The sequence below is a fragment of the Xiphophorus couchianus genome, chromosome 8 (genome assembly GCF_001444195.1).
Source record: "Xiphophorus couchianus chromosome 8, X_couchianus-1.0, whole genome shotgun sequence".
NCBI lineage: Eukaryota > Metazoa > Chordata > Actinopteri > Cyprinodontiformes > Poeciliidae > Xiphophorus > Xiphophorus couchianus.
The window spans coordinates 15,438,516-15,455,794 of NC_040235.1; the positions used below are offsets into that span (position 1 = coordinate 15,438,516).

Below are 17,279 nucleotides of genomic sequence, written 5' to 3' on the forward strand. Positions count from 1 at the left end.
ATAAGAAAATTAAAGAGGGACAAATTCCAAAATGAGACAAAAAAGTCCCAAAGATTACAACACCGAGTTGGTTTAAAATCTTAAGGATACAACAAAATAACGGCTCCAATTTCAATACAGAATATAATGTTTATGAGTTAGTAATTCAAAAAACCAAAGCGATCAATGAGCCTGCCTAAAAGTTGTGATATGACAAATTAAAAACAAAAGTCAAACATTTAAATGTAAATAGAGTAAAAAGATTCATATATTTTTTTACATTCAACTTCTTCTCTTTTAGACAAAAATGTAAGTTTAAAAAGTAAAAGTTTTTCTCTGTATTCAGTTCAGTTTGACTTCTCCATATGCATCCAGATTTGGAAAGTGATTAAAACTAATTGCATCATTTTCAAGACTTTTTAAGACTATGACCATTTCTTATTTTTATTTACATACTGAAAGGATTTACTGTGTATACTCAATTTTTTATTTATCCATCCTTTTTGAAATTATTTCTTAAATTTTTTTGTATTTGAAGGCATTGCCGTTGGACACCCATCTTTGATATAAAACCAGCTTCACAAGACACAGTTGTGGGAATAAGAGTTCTTCATGAGCACAGATCCTTTGCAGAATCTGCCTGAACCATGAGTGGAAAAGGTTGCCAGCTCCTGGTGTCTCCCTGCAGCATTCCTCCATCACTGAATACAATCAGAGGCCACCAGTCCCAGACCATCGGGATACCTGTGTCTTCTTCACCTCAACAAGCAGGACTTGGGTCGTCCACAGGCAGAACGGAGAAAGCAAAAAGCAGAAGCATCCATTCTTTAACTTTTGGAAACCAAAATGAAGGCCATGTTGTCCTCCCTAATCTGAGCCTCCGCAGAAAAGTGTTGACCAATGGGAAACATTTAACGGTGCCACCCAGGAACCCAGAGCAAATACCCACTTTTCCACTTCAGAACACATCTAAGACAACTGCCAGGAATGCAAAACTCCTAAACTCTTCTATCTACAGTGTCAAAGGTAAAAACAAAACGTAAAGGATGAAAATGTCTTGCAAAAATGCTTGTGTGAGTAAAATCTAGGTGTTACTTTATTTTCTAAAACAGCATTTTAAAGCTTTTCAGTGCCTTACGAAAATATTCAAACTCATTAAACTTCTTATATCTTCTTACCCTGAATCTTATTGAGGTTTTATGTGTTTTTATTTGAATAAATAACATATTCCTACATAACATATTGGACACGTTCCATGTCTGTGCACTGTTTCAGGGTGATGTGGTGTATTTGTTTTCCATCACCCGTATGTTTTTTTTTACAGAGCACTAAACGTTCAATGTTCTCATCTAAATAGAGTAATTTCTTTTACTCAACTTAGACCTGTCATCCACCTGAGCTGAGCATCTCTACATCTACTCTGGAGTTACAGTATAAGGGGTCTTTTTGGAACAATGATCTACTTTAGGAACAATGATCTACTTTAGAATAATGACTTCTAATCTTTTTTAAAGTTTTTCAAAGTGTCTTTGCAGTTTCATCCCTGATCTGTGTGCTCTCTGTATTTAGGGGTATTAGAATAAAATAGACTAAATCCAATGCATGCTGCTCAAAGAATACTAAAGACCTATAATTTCCAGTGTGGTTCACAGTTGTTTCATAGCTCATAGCTGCGCAGTTAAGATCTGTTGATGGCTAAGTGCTTTTGAGTTTGGTTTTCTAATTTGTCCCCATAACTTACTGTATATGCTCTAGTGCAGTATAACCCAGGTTATTTTTTAAAGTTCTGGATTGTCTCCAGCTGATTTTGCAGTGTCTGGATCCACTTTTGATGCCTCTGGTCCGGCAGCGGGTGTTAATCTAACAGTGACCAGTAGCCCTATAAGTGCTTTCTCAGTGCCAACATTTCCTGCAAGACTTCGGCCTCCGTCCTCTCACAGTGTGCCATTTTCTCACAACGATGCCAGGTGAGCAATATCTCAGAGATATGTCATTGCATGAGGCCCTCACAAGATTTGATATTATTTCTAAAGCAAACAGGAATCTTTTTCAGGTCCTTATTTTCCAGAGAATCCCTGGCGTCCACCACCCTCAGCCTGTTTGAAACCCAGTCTGTGTTTAGTAGCAAACACGATTGGGCATATGGCTACCGTGTGCTTCCCCCCGTGGGACTACCTCAGAACTGTGCCCAAGCCGGTGAGGGCAGTGAACAATTCAGCCTCTCCCCCGGCACAGCCATGTCAGGCACCACCGCGTCAGAAGAAACAAGCACCTCTGCCTCCCTGCCCTCGTATCTTTTTGCAGCTGAGGCTGGAAGCCCGAGACAATCTCATGCGAAGAAGAGAGCACTTTCCACGTCACCATTGTCAGATGTCATGGGGATTGATTTTAACAGCATTATACGGACCTCGCCCACATCGCTTGTGGCTTACATCAACAGTTCTCTCAGCTCTCCGTCATCCCATCTCACCCTCTCTCCTGTTCACTCTGACGGATATGGTCATTTCTTAGGGGTGAAAGGTCGCTGCATACCCTACAACCATCCATGCAGCATGCCAGGCCCTACACAAACAGTAACCCTGCTATCAGAGTGTGGCCGTATTCAGGTGCTTGATGAGGGAGGGGGCCTGGAGAACCAGATGGCTAACATGATGGTGGGGCCTCAGTGCCTTTCACATGAAGAAGGGTTCCTGGAAAAGACTTCAGAGAGTTGTAGCCAAATGTCTAACTGCACTCTACCACTGTTGCAGCCAGAGCCAGCGTCGTTGACAAGGGTCCAAGAAGCCACTGTTCCACATGGGCCTCCTCCCCCTTACCACTCACATCATCACATAAACCCTTCCAGATACCACTGCAAAATGAAGGCCCAGTCTCAGAACACTGCCATACAAGCTCCCATGTTTCCACACAGGCACGGAGTTACCTTTTTACCACAGATTCCCATGCTGGAGGAGGAGGAAGGGGAGGCAGAGGACTGCGGCACCCACTGCTGCAGGTGGCTGGATTGCACTGCAGTTTACGACCAAAAGGAGGAGCTGGTAAGGCACATAGAGAAGCTGCATGTGGACCAGCAAAAGGCAGAGGACTTCACGTGCTATTGGGTTGGCTGTCCACGAAACTTTAAGCCATTCAATGCCAGATACAAGCTTCTTATCCACATGAGGGTCCACTCCGGAGAGAAACCCAACAAATGCTCGGTATACCTTATATATATTTCTCTTGCATCTTGCATTCTGCTGAAATCAATCCTGCATTCTCCTTGTTTCTGATTGTTGTCTGAAAACACTCAATCAGTTGAAAAGGTTTTGCTCCTCTGTGAGATGACATAACTGAATGCCGACAACACAGAAGCATGATAAATGGCGGACCTCGCTAAATTCACTTCACTATGAGCAAATTAATGCTACAGTTTCTATTTGAAAACTGCCAAAAAATCGTTACTAGGGTGACTACCCTCATATGAAATGACATTTGGGAAAGGTCTTCATTTAAAATATGGCCAGTTTGATTCTTACTTAAGCCACGGGGCAATTAGCAGAGCTCTGTGATAATTGGCATGGGAGTTAACTTAATTATATAGTTATTAAATAAGCACAAAAGAGGCCTTGCACTGCAGCTCTGGCAATACCCACTGGGCCTCTGCAAGCTATTGTGGTTGTCTGCATCCAAAGGGTTTGCCAGGACTGAGCCAGAAAAGCTTGGCTGCTGTCCTGGGAAGGTGATGCCCCTTTGGCAACAGAGATAGTTTATTTTAAAATGTTTTAGATGGGGAGATAAGGCAAAGCAAGTTTTTTGGGGGGGTTTTTTACATTGCACTATCGATGCACAAGGTAATTAAAAGTTTTCTACAGGAAAAAAAAGTGTTTTAAAAGTTGTATTAAAATACAAAAAAAACTAAACATAAAATGGTAAAGGCAAAGTTTACATTATTAAAAATTAATAACGTGAAATGTAAATATAAAATGAAATAAAGTCATGGCGACTGTAAAGCGATTCACAGCTATCTGATAGCTTCAATGACGCATACCAGAAACCTAAATCCAACATTGGACTGTTTGGTGCCTCCAGGTTTTGGGCTCTGGATGAACCGGAGCTGTCTAATTACTTTTAAAAACTTGAAAAGACAATTGCAATACTAGTAGTAACTGAAGAAAAAAATATGTTAGCTGTTTTTCTGCATCCTATTTTAGCAGGAAACCCTCAAACCTGAAATATAGATTTGAGGGCAACAGATCTTTGCTGCTATTTAATTTGAGTCTGAATCTCTAACAGTCCCCGTGTTATTGGCATCATCTTTATGTAATCTGTAAATAATCTAAACTAGGGAAGCATGTGCAGTAGATGCTGACACGTTTAGCTTAAGAATAGAGACTTGAGGATCCCCAGATGTGATTGTTGTGCTCTTAGACTTATGACCCACTTTTCCAGTCTATTAATCAGTATGTTATGATCAGCTTTGCTAAGCACAACACTGAGATCCAATAATACCGCAACATATGTTACTTTTAATATGTAATATAAAGTGCACTCTGAGTATAAATCTTTGATAACATTGTTTTATGTCATAGCTTTGTCAGTACTACTCCTAAATTAAATTAGTTTAAAAAATGCATACAAATTTTGTTTTTAAAATGTGGAAATTAAAAGTTTATATTTTCATTTTATGCCACAAGCTTGAAAACATACTCACACTGGCAGCAAAAAAATTAAACAGAAAAAATATTTTAATTTCTAAAGTTTAGAAAGCATGCTTGCATTTAACAGATCCCTTTCAATTAAGCACAACAATTAATGCATTTAATTACATCTTAATTACTGTAAATAATAGAACAAGACATGAGAAACAAAACCGAAAAAAATGGAACCATGCATGATGTTATGTTCTTCCTTCCTTTGTCCTTTGTTGTCTTGTACCTTTAAATTAGAACTGGAAACATTGTTGTGGTATTAGTGTAACATTATTTTTCAAACAGTCTTAACAATACATAAAATGTTTTTCCTTGATTTTTTTAAAGGACATAAAGTACTGGACTGATTTGTGTAAGCACAGTTCTAAGTCAATAAATCTGTGTTGCCTTGCCTAAGGATTCATGCAGGTTTTGCATCTCTGGACAAATTTTATCTGCGTAAAAATGGCTCTTTGCATCGTAAAGGTTGTTGACACGCACAGTAGTGGAACCAATTTATTTCTTAGACACATATACACCTAGATTGTGTTGTCTTTTCCTCACTCCCACTTCTGACTTGGATGAGTAATTAACAAGTCATGGGCTGAACATGGTTTAGTACATTGATGCTTTTAACAAGTTAAAAATTAACATCATGCATACCTGCAGTCGACCTTCTGCTCCAAAATACTCACTTATTAGTTGAAACTGGCTCTGTTGCCATGGAGGCTGCCGTTGTTGGATGGCTCCCTTTAATCATTCGGTGATGAAACATTTATGGCTGCAGCTTATTGCCAAAAGGAGAATTGGAACCTGTAGTTGTTTCTCCAGAAAACACCTAATCAGGAAAAGAAAAGCTTTACGCAGGCTACCCACAGTCATTTGCTTTTTTAAAACATTTTGAAGTAATTTGCTTAGACAATTTGCTATGAGTAATATTTATTTTAAGAAGGTATGTAATTTTTCTATGGCAGCTATAGAAGCTGTAGTATAGCATATAAGGCACATTGTGCCAACATCACAACATTGAAGTAGCTCTTGTTTCACAGTGGACATATGGGGCAGGCTCAGACTTGTACTGTTATCCCACAATCTGGTCAACAATTATTAAATAGTTTCTTTTTAAAAATACAACCGTTACCAGTTTGTTTTAGGTAACCTAAGCAACAATAGTTTTACAGGTATACTCATCACTGTGAGGGTAAATGTGAATTTTAGACAACTTGTAAATATATTAAAAAAGGTACTAGTACCACTGTACCGATATCGGTACAGTGGTACTAGTGCTTTTTTAGTACTTATAATATAATATAATATAAGTGAAGATATTGTTTTCACTTATAAAAATAATATCTTTTTGTAAGTGTGATGACTTAAAACAAGTCTCTGTATCTTACTGAAAAATTTATCGAGTTAGTTTTGCCTTATTTCAAGTTTACTAAGATATTTGCACTAGAAACTGGACTAAAAATACTTTGTAAGACTTTGTGCTTTCACAGTGTGTGAGCTAATACCTCACAGAAAGCTTCCAATGATTAATTTGCCCCTAATGTTTTTTGTCGTGTTTCAATTTACATTTAATCTTTCCTTTTTTCTCATTTTATTCTCCACCCAGTGAGGTTTTAAATGTGCTTTGCAAATAAATTGACATTGACAAGCTCTGAGAAACAGCAGATCCAAGAATACCGTCTATGCGATCATTGATATTGCCTCGGAAACGCTGCTTTGATGACAAGCCCCTTGATGTGTTTTTGTTCAGTAACTGTTAGCATCTTTTCTGTTTCACCCTGCCTGTGGGTCAGTGTTTCAGATGTTGAAATCCCCAGAGGCCTTCCAATTTTATCTTGAGAATTTTTTAAAGATATTTGAAGTTTCTAGGATTACCTAATACCTAGAAAGTATGTGTAGTTGAAGGAGTTTCACAAAAAGAAAGATAAAAAAAAAGGCACAAAAAATTTGGTATAACAGGGTGTAGAATAGTGAAGTGACCTCAGAGCTGAACCGGGCAACAGACAGAGTCTGCTGACACAGACTGCAGCTGTCATTGTTCAGCTGGGGCGTGAGTGCCTGCCAGGATCTGTCAGAAGTTGGCTGTGAGACTGAGAAGCCACACTGCTTTCTTTTCAATCCTAAACATCCCTTGTGGCACAGTAAAAAGCCCTCCTCGGGAGAGCTTTGTGACACAGAGAAGCGGAGAGGGAGTAACACAGCTACTTACCTCTGGACTTGGCTGGAGTGCTGCCAGGATCTTAGTTTAAAGTTAGTTCAGTCCAGTTTGGTGTTTAGATGCTATTTATCTTTGTTTGCTTCAGGCAGGTGTCTTTTTCCTGTTGTTGTTTTCTTGCCCTAATTTGGCCTTCAGTGCAAGGCCTTTATAGTGCTATCAGAAATAGATGGCATGAACCAAGATTTCTCTCCTAAATAAGGGATGTATGAAATGTTTTACATATTTTCTCTCTTTTCTGTTTCATGTTTCCAAATTAATTTCCACTTTCATCAAATGTTTGGAATTCTTCCCAAGTCTTTTTACAAACCTTATGATTGGACCATGTAAATACCTTTCCTGGAATTGAATGAAAATCTGTTTTTGCAATCGATTGCAAAAACAAGATTGGCATGTTTGATTTCTTTATTTTTTTATTTTTCAGTCAAAAATCACTGTTGTGTTAGGAAAGAACGGCAAGAATTTCTCATTCTGTGAGGGAAAAAGTTCATTTATTTCTGGCAACTATGACCAAGAGATATAAGAATGTGAGGAATCCAGTCCTGGAGAAAGAATAACAATATCAGACATGGTCTATGCTCCTTGATCATGAGGCTTCATTAGGACAAAAAAAAAAGATTCCCGTCACAAACCACCTCTTCTGACCCCCCAGGAAGAGGGCAACATAATTCTGGACTTAGGAGAAAAGGCTTTGAATGATTTGGATGTTTTAGGGATGAAGTCATTGGTCACATGATGAGGTAACCACTTATGTTCCCTGGAATTAGACTTGGTATTAATATTTTCCTCAAACGCCAGACACTATCTACCCACATAAGACCTTCTCTATGGTGCTGTCATTCATTAAATTACTTATCAGTCTTACAGTAAAAATTAATATGTATTAGCTTACTAAACGTTGCTGTTTATTTATTCATAATTCATAGCTGCCAGATGCTGTCAAGTTGATGCAAGATGTGTGGTTAATAACAAAATACAACTATGCATGTTTAAACACTGACCCCTGCTGGTCACACTGCAAACGTGAAAAGTTTGGGTCAGATTGATTTTGGTAAAATGTAAACACTAAAATACGTTCTTTGTAAGTAAATTCGCCAATTAACAATATTGAAACATTGAGTTGAAACCTATCACTGTAAAAACAAACAATAAAGCCTTAAATTATCCATGCTTCTAAACTGATTTGGATTTTTGCTGGGTTAGCCACTACAAAAACTTATCACTACATCTAGTCAGAAAAACAAATAATTTTAAAACAGATCATGTCAGAAAGGATTAAAAATGTGGGGTTTAGCTGTACATGTGTGGCAAAAATGGTGCAGATGTCCCCTAAAACTGCCTTGTTAAGTATTGTGTTATTTAACCTCTGAGGGTTTCATATATTAACTGCATTTGTACTGAGATTAATTTAACTAAGTTGTGTTTGGGGGTATCCGTTTAAAATGGGTTGATTTTGTATCCCTTCACATCTCATTTATGGACTATTTGTGTTGGTCTTTCATAGATTTTGGTAACTTTGTTTAGTCCAAAAAGTCATTTTGTCCTTGTACAAGCAATTTACAATATGTCTAGAGCTACAAAACCTTCTTATTTGGACTTATTTTCACAAGTATACTGTAAAAACGTAGTTTCATTGTGAAACCAAAATAAAAGTAATTATTTTTTTAATTTAAAAATGGGGAAAACATTTTATTTTTTACAAGGAAAAAAGTATTTCTCTTGTAAAACAAGGTCAAATTAGTGTTTTCCTGAAAAACACCTGAAAAAAAAACAAAAATTAAAGTGAAAATTGAAATTCTGATTAATTATTCAGAACAGCAATATAGAAAGACAACAAAATCAAATCCTATAGAACATTAGCGTAGACGTTTTCCATGAAGTGGAAAACATCTACTGATTTTCATAAAAGACAGAGCAACCCTGTAGTTCCATAGCCGCAGGTTGCACATCCATTTCACTCACATGAACTTCTAACAAAATATGTTGTTTGTGGTTCTAATCTGATGAAACAAAGGGTGTTAGCAATCCTTGTGCAAGGAACCATAAGTGACATTTTTCGCAAACTTTGCATTTTACTATTATGGCCTCATTTTGTAATAACACTGTTCATTTTAATGAAACTTGTTTCAAATTTTTTCTTTGTACAAGCTGCTCGTCTATAAGCAGGAGTAATTTTAACCACATTTTATGTTTATACTGTCACAGTTTGAAGGCTGCAACAAGGCTTTTTCTAGACTTGAAAACCTGAAGATTCACCTGCGCAGCCACACAGGGGAGAAACCCTATATGTGTCAGCACCCAGGGTGTCACAAGGCTTTCAGCAACTCAAGCGATAGAGCTAAACACCAGCGAACACACCTGGACACGGTCAGTGGTGCCTCATCACAATCACATGATATAATTAGAGATGTTATTTTGATTCTTTGGATCAGTATGTGTTCACCGTCTGGGTTTATGTGTCTGTGGTTGTGCAGAAACCATATGCCTGCCAGGTGCCTGGCTGTGCAAAGCGCTACACTGACCCTAGTTCATTGAGGAAACATATGAAGTCTCATTCTACCAAAGAGCGGCAGTTACGGAAGAAGGTGCGTACCCTCAATGCTAGCATAGCAGAATAAAGCAGATCATCATACATACTGTTTTTTTCTGCTACACCTAAGGGATCATATATGCAGTAGAAGGACAGGGAATTCAAACGCTGTGATCATTGAATGAAAATCCTTGGGCTGTTTTTGTAGAGGATCTCAGGAATTTGCTGTCTGACGCTAAGCTTTAGAAATGGGTTCCACTTTGGTAACATGACAGCCGTGGATATGAAATAAACCTCTCTTACATACAGCACGTGACACATTTCATTTCATTGTGCTTTCCTTCATCCTAATTAGCTCTGTGACAGGCTTTTCATCCCACTCACTTAGCTCTGCAACTTAACTGTATACACAGATGATCATTATCTTTAATTAAAGGTGTGCATGCGGTTAGATGGAAATGACTTGCAGCCAAGTTTGTCAATTTATGCACACTTAGGTTAACAGAGGCAGAAAAGGGTCTCACAAAATTACTGAGTAATGTTGTTTGTCTTAGTGTTTTTCCACTGAGAGCCACTCCATTAAGAGTTGCACTTTACAGTAGTGCAATTTTGCTATTAGCATTTTTGCATGTTAGTGAGAAAAGGTTTTTAATTTTGAGGTGTGTGTCATCAAAGATACTAACAAAAACCATGAGGATTTGCAGAGATACATTTTTCTGTTAGTTTAAATATAAGTTAGCTCATTTCATAGATGTTTTAAAATAAAATCTGTGATATGAAATTTTTTATTGTCTTCTGTAAAAATAACTTTAGTATTTGCTGAAAGCATGGAGTAAAAAATAAACATGTTCTAAGAGTTACAATTCTATGGAAAGTTGCATGTTTATCACAAAAGTGTGAATCTTTGTGAATGCTTTTTAGATTGTCCTAAACTTATGCCTCTGGATTCGTGCTACATCTGATGAACACATTTTTCATTAATTAGTAATTAATTCATGTAAAAATGAATATGCTATAAATGGATTTTCAGAGCAAAACATTTTCTGTTAGACAATAGAAAACTTATGTAGCAAGTAACATTTAAGGACTTTCTTAGGTGTCTTCAATAGCTCTGAACATTTCCTCATATTTGTGGTATGGTATGTCTGTGACTCTTAAAGAGATTTGATTACCTTACCTACTACATTTCAGCAGCTGGAATGATTTGCCAATGCAGACAGCTGAGTGGCAGATAATCTTACAGGAGGGGGCTTGGACCCTTTTAATGACCGTTATCAGTGGTATTGTTTACAGAAGTAGTAGAAAATTGTAAATGATATATGTAACATTAGAACGCAAATAGAACAATAGTGATATTGTGAACTTTCGCTAAGTGTCTCTGCTGTCCATATTTGTTTATGTTTAGCTTTTTGGGTCGTTTCTATAGATGAAATCTTCCACTGATGCAGCCCAAGACGCACTGGCTGACTGTTTGACCATTCACCCTCTACATCCTGACATTTCCCCGCCAGCAAGGCTAGACAACAGCTTGAACCCAGCTCTTGGTGCGTCTCATGATACATACTGCTGTACGTCAAAGTTGTGGATGTTTGCATAAATGCATTTAATAGGAGGGGGGAAAATCACAGACCTGAGGTGTCTGTAATTCCTGTTCCTCAGGTGCAACACAAGGACAGGATTCTTATCACAGTCCCCACTTGGATCAGATGTTCTCCTTACCAGATAACTACAGGTAATTAACAATTATAGTTATTTTTATCATTATTATATTCAATACTTTTCAGTCATTTCTGAAAGTAGTGGTAAGTCTCTCAGTTAAACCTTAAATCTGTCAGATACGTATTTCAAAGCTAATTCTTGCTTTTACGATAAGACGTTAGCAAAATACCTTGCTACATTTTCATTAAGAGGGAGTAAACCACTCAAACAATGGTTGTCATGGTATCAAGGCTCCAAATACATGATTAAAATAATCAGTTTTTGCAAAAATCCACTTACTTGTTCTTGCATTAAACAAAAAGGATTTCCTTATTTTTTTATTTCATCTCACCTTGATGCATGTTAATCGTATTGAGACACAAGGTCTCATGTTCAAGTTCAACTTGTTTTAAATAGACATACAAAACATGTATGTGTAACAACAAACTACCATCCTCATGATTCACGTAACTAATTAATTAAGAGTCTAACTGAGAGTAAAAGACAACAGCAATAAAACATCAAGAGCAGGAACTGCCACCCAACGATTAAATTATTGTTTGTGCTTTTGCTTTCTGCAAGTATGTGTAATGGATGCTCCAAGAAAAAGCTTTTCACATTCAATGGCCACAAACATTATTCACTTTTCAACCTGGGTAAAATGCCTCTTCAGTCACTCTTCTCTTCAAAGAACCTAATGAAGGATTTTTTGTCCTCGTGAGAAGCCAGATGCTTACGGCTCCTCAATGGTTCGGATTGTTCTCAGGCCAGCGGTGGGCCAAAGCTTTCCCTGTGGGACGTCCGAGCAGACAATCAGCTTGTGAGAACAGGCCTCGCCTTGCCTCATTGGTCTCAACCGCTCGCATCAATGGATGCTATAGCCACCACCAAGAGCTGCCGGGGAATTCCATGAGTGAATCATAAAATCTAGAAAATGCCATCTATGCTCCAACGAGTGAAGGCTGTAATTACTCTTTTAGTTGTTAAATCAGTTGAAAAAATCTTTGTTGGATTTTTTTTTTTCATCTGATTCAGTGTGTTTGTTTCTCGGTCAGTGTTTTGTCTAAAACTTTACCTTAAAATTCATCTAATTTGCCTGTAGCCTTGAAAAGTTAATACCAACATATCACCAGCTACTGTGTCATTTTAAGCAATCTTAAATAATAGTTCATGCTATTCTTAAAGTAATGCCTGATTTTTCATTAATGTTTAATGATAAATATGTACATTTTAATTTACCAGGATAACCTGCTAACAGTAGAGTGAAGAAATGAAGTAAGACTTTGTATCACATAGAGTGCATTTAGACACTAAAAAGCAGAGAGATTCTTCATTTGAAATACATCATCTCTTGAACACTGTGTAGGGAAAATCTTGCAGCAGTCACATTTTGTGCCACCGGTTTATCAAATGCACTAAAACAAATTCTCACAGCTGTTTGCAAGCATTAGATGTGATCTGACTGGAGTTTGCTCCTCTTTGCAAATCTGAAAATACACCCAAAGACAGACCTGTTTATCTACGAAAGTTCAGAAAATACATCTTAATTTTGAATAACCTATTAAGTGGAAACAATTCATTGACATATTAAATATGTATAACAAGGTATGTATGAAATTATTCAAAATGCAAGTGTTCCAGGATATGATTTATTTTTTATCTTTCAGCCTAGCTAATCAAAGTGACTGAAAGTGATGAATGGTCGCCAGTGAAGTTGCTGTGCAACAATCAGATGTTGGGGTAATTTGTTGTGCTTGGTGGCAGCTTAAATTAATTAATGATGGATCTATTACACAGAAAATATTAAATGATTATATATGATCTTAACACACAATTTTAATTATAATTTGGAATTGTAATAAATTATTTTCCATTTGTGCAATTAATTGATTGGCAGATTATTGTATTTATTTTTCATGCACTTCTTTTAAGCCATATATTGAATATTAAATAATGTTTCTTCACAAAAGTATGGCATTTTTGGCCCTTTAAGTACCTTGCTTATGTTGATATTAACTTTAAGAGCTGTACTGTTTCTCCAGAAGTTGATACAGTTTTACTATATATAAAACCATGATAATTTCAAACCAAGTTTCTACATACAATATTGTATTTGATAATGTTTCCTTATAATAATGACCAACTGGAGAGGTTTGAAATATGTTCAAAGTTGTGTGTGTAAGAAATATTTATCCTCAACAAGAAGTAGTATTTACTAAAGCTTGAAATGCTTCAGGTTTGTTGATGAGCTGATCTCCAGGGATTCCTCTGGGCCTTCCTCCTCCACCTGCCACCCTCTTCCTCCCAGTGGACCGACGCTGCTGAACAACTGTGATCTGAAACAACTTGGCCAGCCTCCTGATGTGGTGGATCAGAGCCCAGGTACTCCAAGTCTGAAATGTAAAAAATATTCACTACACACACTCATAATATCTAAAGAGCCTATTTACAGTGTCCTGCAAAAGTATTTACATCCCCTGTCCCATTTTGTCGCAATAATGTCAAAAATCTTTGCATTATTTGTGTTTAGTTCCACTTACTTTGATACTACTAAATAAATAATTGAGTGCAACCAGTTGCCTGCTGAAGTGACCTTTATTTGTCCACATGTATAATTTCATAAATACAGTTTACCTATGAAGCCCTCTGTAGTTTACTCAGAGAACATTTGTGAACAAATAGCATCATGAAGATCACAGAACACATCAGATAGGTAAACAATAAAGCTGCATAAAGTATGGAAAAACTGCAGACTTTCAAAGCCATGACCATCCATTTTAAACTGACAGCAGAGATTAATCTTAGAAGCTGCTAAGAGGCTAGTGATATCTCTTAAGGAGCTGCAGTGATCCACAATTCAGATGATAGAACATTTTGACGTTGCATTATAAACCATGGTCTGTACATAACTGGCCTTTATGGAAAAGTGGCAGAAACAAAGTCCTGTTATTCTTGCCACATGATTGGAAATATGCAGGTATGTGAAAAAAGGTGCTTTGGTTGTACAAAAAATAGCTTTCTGGCCTTCATACAAATGACTTTGTAAATTAACAATGCACATCACCTTTAAAACACTGTCCCCACAGTGAAACATGGTAATGCCAGCATCTTACTCTGGGAATAAAAAGCAAAACTTTCCGACTCCGACCTTTGGGGTTATGTTTTTAATTGCATTAAAACTGTGCTGACTAGATATAGTTGAAATATGATACACTTCAGATTTTTTTCTAAGAAAAAAATGTGAAAACTGTGGATCATTTTCCTCCCGCTTTACAATTATTCTCTATATGGTGATGGTCTGTCACATGAAATTTAAACTATGTGCATAGAAGTTTGTGGATGTGACTTTGAATACTTGTAAGGCACTGTATAAAGGTTTGCATAGTTTGTCAATCACATTTCAGCTGTGCTGTGAGGAATGTCTTTATAATAAGCATTAGCAGCTGATACCGTTTCTTTTCAGCCATAATCAAGTACCTTTCAAATGCATGTCACCTTTAAATAAAACATGTTCCTGCTCAGACTCCACAGCCACAGAGATCCTGACAAGGTTCTCTGAGATCAAATGCTTGATGTTTAAAAGCAGCATGAATAAAAAGGTGACATTTCTTCCTTCACCCTGAAGAAGAATTCCTCCAGTTCCCATATTTATGATAATGCTTATAGAAGCAGGCTTTGCTGCAGTGGTCAGTTATCACCATGGCTGGACTTCCTCACAAATAGCCTTTGAAATGCTTAAAGTACATTGTAGAAAGCAGTCAAGGACAAGTACTTTATTGCTTTTTGATGTCCTTCTTTCTCACTCTGCATACATAGATCACTGTGTTTCTGTTTGCAATCTGCTGCAGGATTTGACGTCCATGTTCATATTCAAGATGCCCCTGCTGTTCAAGAGTTGCATGGTGGGGATTACTTCTGTATGGTGGACCACAGCTCAAGCAAGGTCCCCAGCATCTATACAGAGGCGTGATACTACTCAGTGTTCGTGGGTTTGCACTGCTTTGTAGTCTTTTATATTTAAATCAAATGATTCACAATAAGAACCTATGTGAGAACGTACATGAGCCTTCAGAAATTTCATGTTTTCTTAATCCTTTCCTACACTTCTTGGATATAACATAAGGCACTTTAATACTTTCAGGTGGCATTTTGCACAATGTCAATACTGAATCAAAGCAAAGTATGCAAGAGATGATTTATTACAGTTTTTTCTTAGAAACGTGTCTTGGTAACTATAGTAACAAGAAAACCTTTATTATTTGACAGCAGTGTCATACATATTACTTGTTGCTTGAATATAGTAGTGTTCAGTGACCATTTCTGTGTTTAGATAATGAGGGAAATTACTGTTTGGGATCACACCAGTGACTTATAATGCTTTATTACTGCAAATTATTTAAACTTGACAACATTCTTGGCCCTTTATGAAAGCATTATATAATGCTTTACATTTTTGGACCTCTCTGCTTACATTGTATGCCCGCATGGTGAGAGAAAGTACATTGTTATAATAATTAATTGTAGTGATAGTCTCTTGTTTCCAGTTTGTATTTTAACAAATGATCAAAATTCATATTATTTCCTTGTAAGTTCCACAGGATTTCCCAGGTGTGTTGGATAAGAGAAGTAAATAATTTGTTCTCTCATATGTGGTTTTTAATAAATTCTGCATGGGGATTTAAACCTAATTACTTGTGACTAATTTCTTTTTTAACGGACACTTTTTCGAGACACTTTTTTAATAGACATTTTTATTTTGTTTATTTAGTGAGGAGAGGAAGGTCAGAAGAAGTGTCTTGAGTGCAGTAGCTTGGAGATTTAACACACCCGGACCTGAAAGAGGGATTTAAAACCTGCTGTGGCAAGCCTGATCTGGCTGTAAAACACCGTCATGAAAGACACCTTGTGAAATAAACTGTAATTGAAAACACTAAAATAGCATCAGCACAAATGTAGATTCTAAAATATCTGCTTTGACTTTGACCAGTGTTGTTTACTCTGCTGCATACTCCCACTTCTCCAAATAGGGGTTTCTACTCTTTATATGAAGGTCATAGGTCACATCTTTGTTGTTGTTGTATGAATTAGCGTTTAGCTGCAATCCCTTAATGCAGCTGTCAAAAAACTTTGCTCTCAAGACATAGTCTGTCACGCCTCTCATTCTGTAAGTCTGTAGTAAGTTTTTTCACAAAATGGTATTTGCTCTTAAAAGGTCACTAACACCCAAACTGCATAGTCAAACCTTCTCTCCTTCAAAACCAGCATCCACAATCTACTTTGGTAAGGCTGCTGTGATATGCCGTTGTGTCTCAAGTTCTGGTTGTTTCTTCCCCGAAACAAGGGATGTTCAAGATACAACTCAAGACCAGTTTGCACATCTTTAATTGATTCTGTGTGTCCACAGACTGCAATTCAAGAACAGTAAAAATTTGGCTTGCATGCAGAAGATGATGGATATTGTTTGTTTTTTTTTATTTTATACGGAAAGATTTTTGCAGATGGTTTAAATTCTTCTTTAAGAATGTTAGGTTAAATGCAAAGTATATATCTTTCATAAGCCAGGTTACTTGTAATCATTTAAATTTTATAGAAAATAGATCCAGAAACATCTAGGGACTTCTTAAAAGCAGATTCTGGCACGTCTCTTCATCAAATCTGCCTAAATATAGCAAAAGTTTTAGAAGAAAGGTTGATACATGTCCTCCTCTTGTTGTTCAGCAAAGAAAAAAAGTCTGGACTAAAATAGAAACCAATAGACCCAAAAAAATCAGTAAACTGTATGTACTCCTTTCAAAAAGGCAAACTTGTGAAACCCTCTTCATGTTTTGCACTTACAGTTATTTTCACACTACTTTGTTACTTGTATTAAAATATTGAATATTTTGTTTAGTAATGGGCAGACAAAATTTAAAAGTTCTATTTGTATTTTGAACGTTTCTTTAAATCATTTTTACAATCCATGAATGACTTAATCTTGACACTTTGGACATCACTGTCTGAAACAAACATGTTTCAGCAGTTAGAACTCAAAAGGCTTGTTTCATTTCATAAATGTGTGTTTCAGAATTATTTATCTGATTTAAAACAAAAAGAAGGCTGAAAATGTTTTATTTGTGTTTATTGGTTTCATTATGTCTAGGTTTTCGTGGCTCAAAAATACGATACCCTTTAAGAAATCTGA

General features: G+C 36.7%; 1 protein-coding gene across 3 annotated transcripts; it reads left to right on the forward strand.

Annotated features, from left to right (window-relative positions):
• The first annotated feature begins 517 nt into the window (after positions 1–517).
• Positions 518–15,995, forward strand: glis3 (GLIS family zinc finger 3). 3 transcript variants are annotated; one of them, XM_028024613.1, is made up of 10 exons: positions 518–1,005; positions 1,781–1,946; positions 2,033–3,176; positions 9,076–9,237; positions 9,345–9,455; positions 10,827–10,968; positions 11,060–11,132; positions 13,335–13,480; positions 14,947–15,083; positions 15,867–15,995. In XM_028024613.1, exons 1-9 carry the CDS (start codon positions 627–629, stop codon positions 15,066–15,068), a joined length of 2,445 nt encoding a protein of 814 aa, XP_027880414.1. In that variant the 5' UTR covers positions 518–626; the 3' UTR covers positions 15,069–15,083; positions 15,867–15,995. The 3 variants fall into 3 exon arrangements, with proteins under 3 accessions (XP_027880414.1, XP_027880413.1, XP_027880415.1); XM_028024612.1 differs by lacking the exon at positions 15,867–15,995 and having other exon boundaries at positions 14,947–15,772; XM_028024614.1 differs by lacking the exon at positions 15,867–15,995 and having other exon boundaries at positions 10,827–10,944; positions 14,947–15,772.
• Positions 15,996–17,279: the final 1,284 nt, after the last annotated feature.

Bases quoted from the DNA above. Each gene is read 5' to 3' on its own strand.
- glis3 (XM_028024613.1), top strand. From the start codon at position 627: ATGAGTGGAAAAGGTTGCCAGCTCCTGGTGTCTCCCTGCAGCATTCCT. The intron at 1,006-1,780 runs GTAAAAACAAAA...GATTGTCTCCAG, and splicing joins TTCTATCTACAGTGTCAAAG to CTGATTTTGCAGTGTCTGGA. The intron at 1,947-2,032 runs GTGAGCAATATC...AATCTTTTTCAG, and splicing joins TTTTCTCACAACGATGCCAG to GTCCTTATTTTCCAGAGAAT.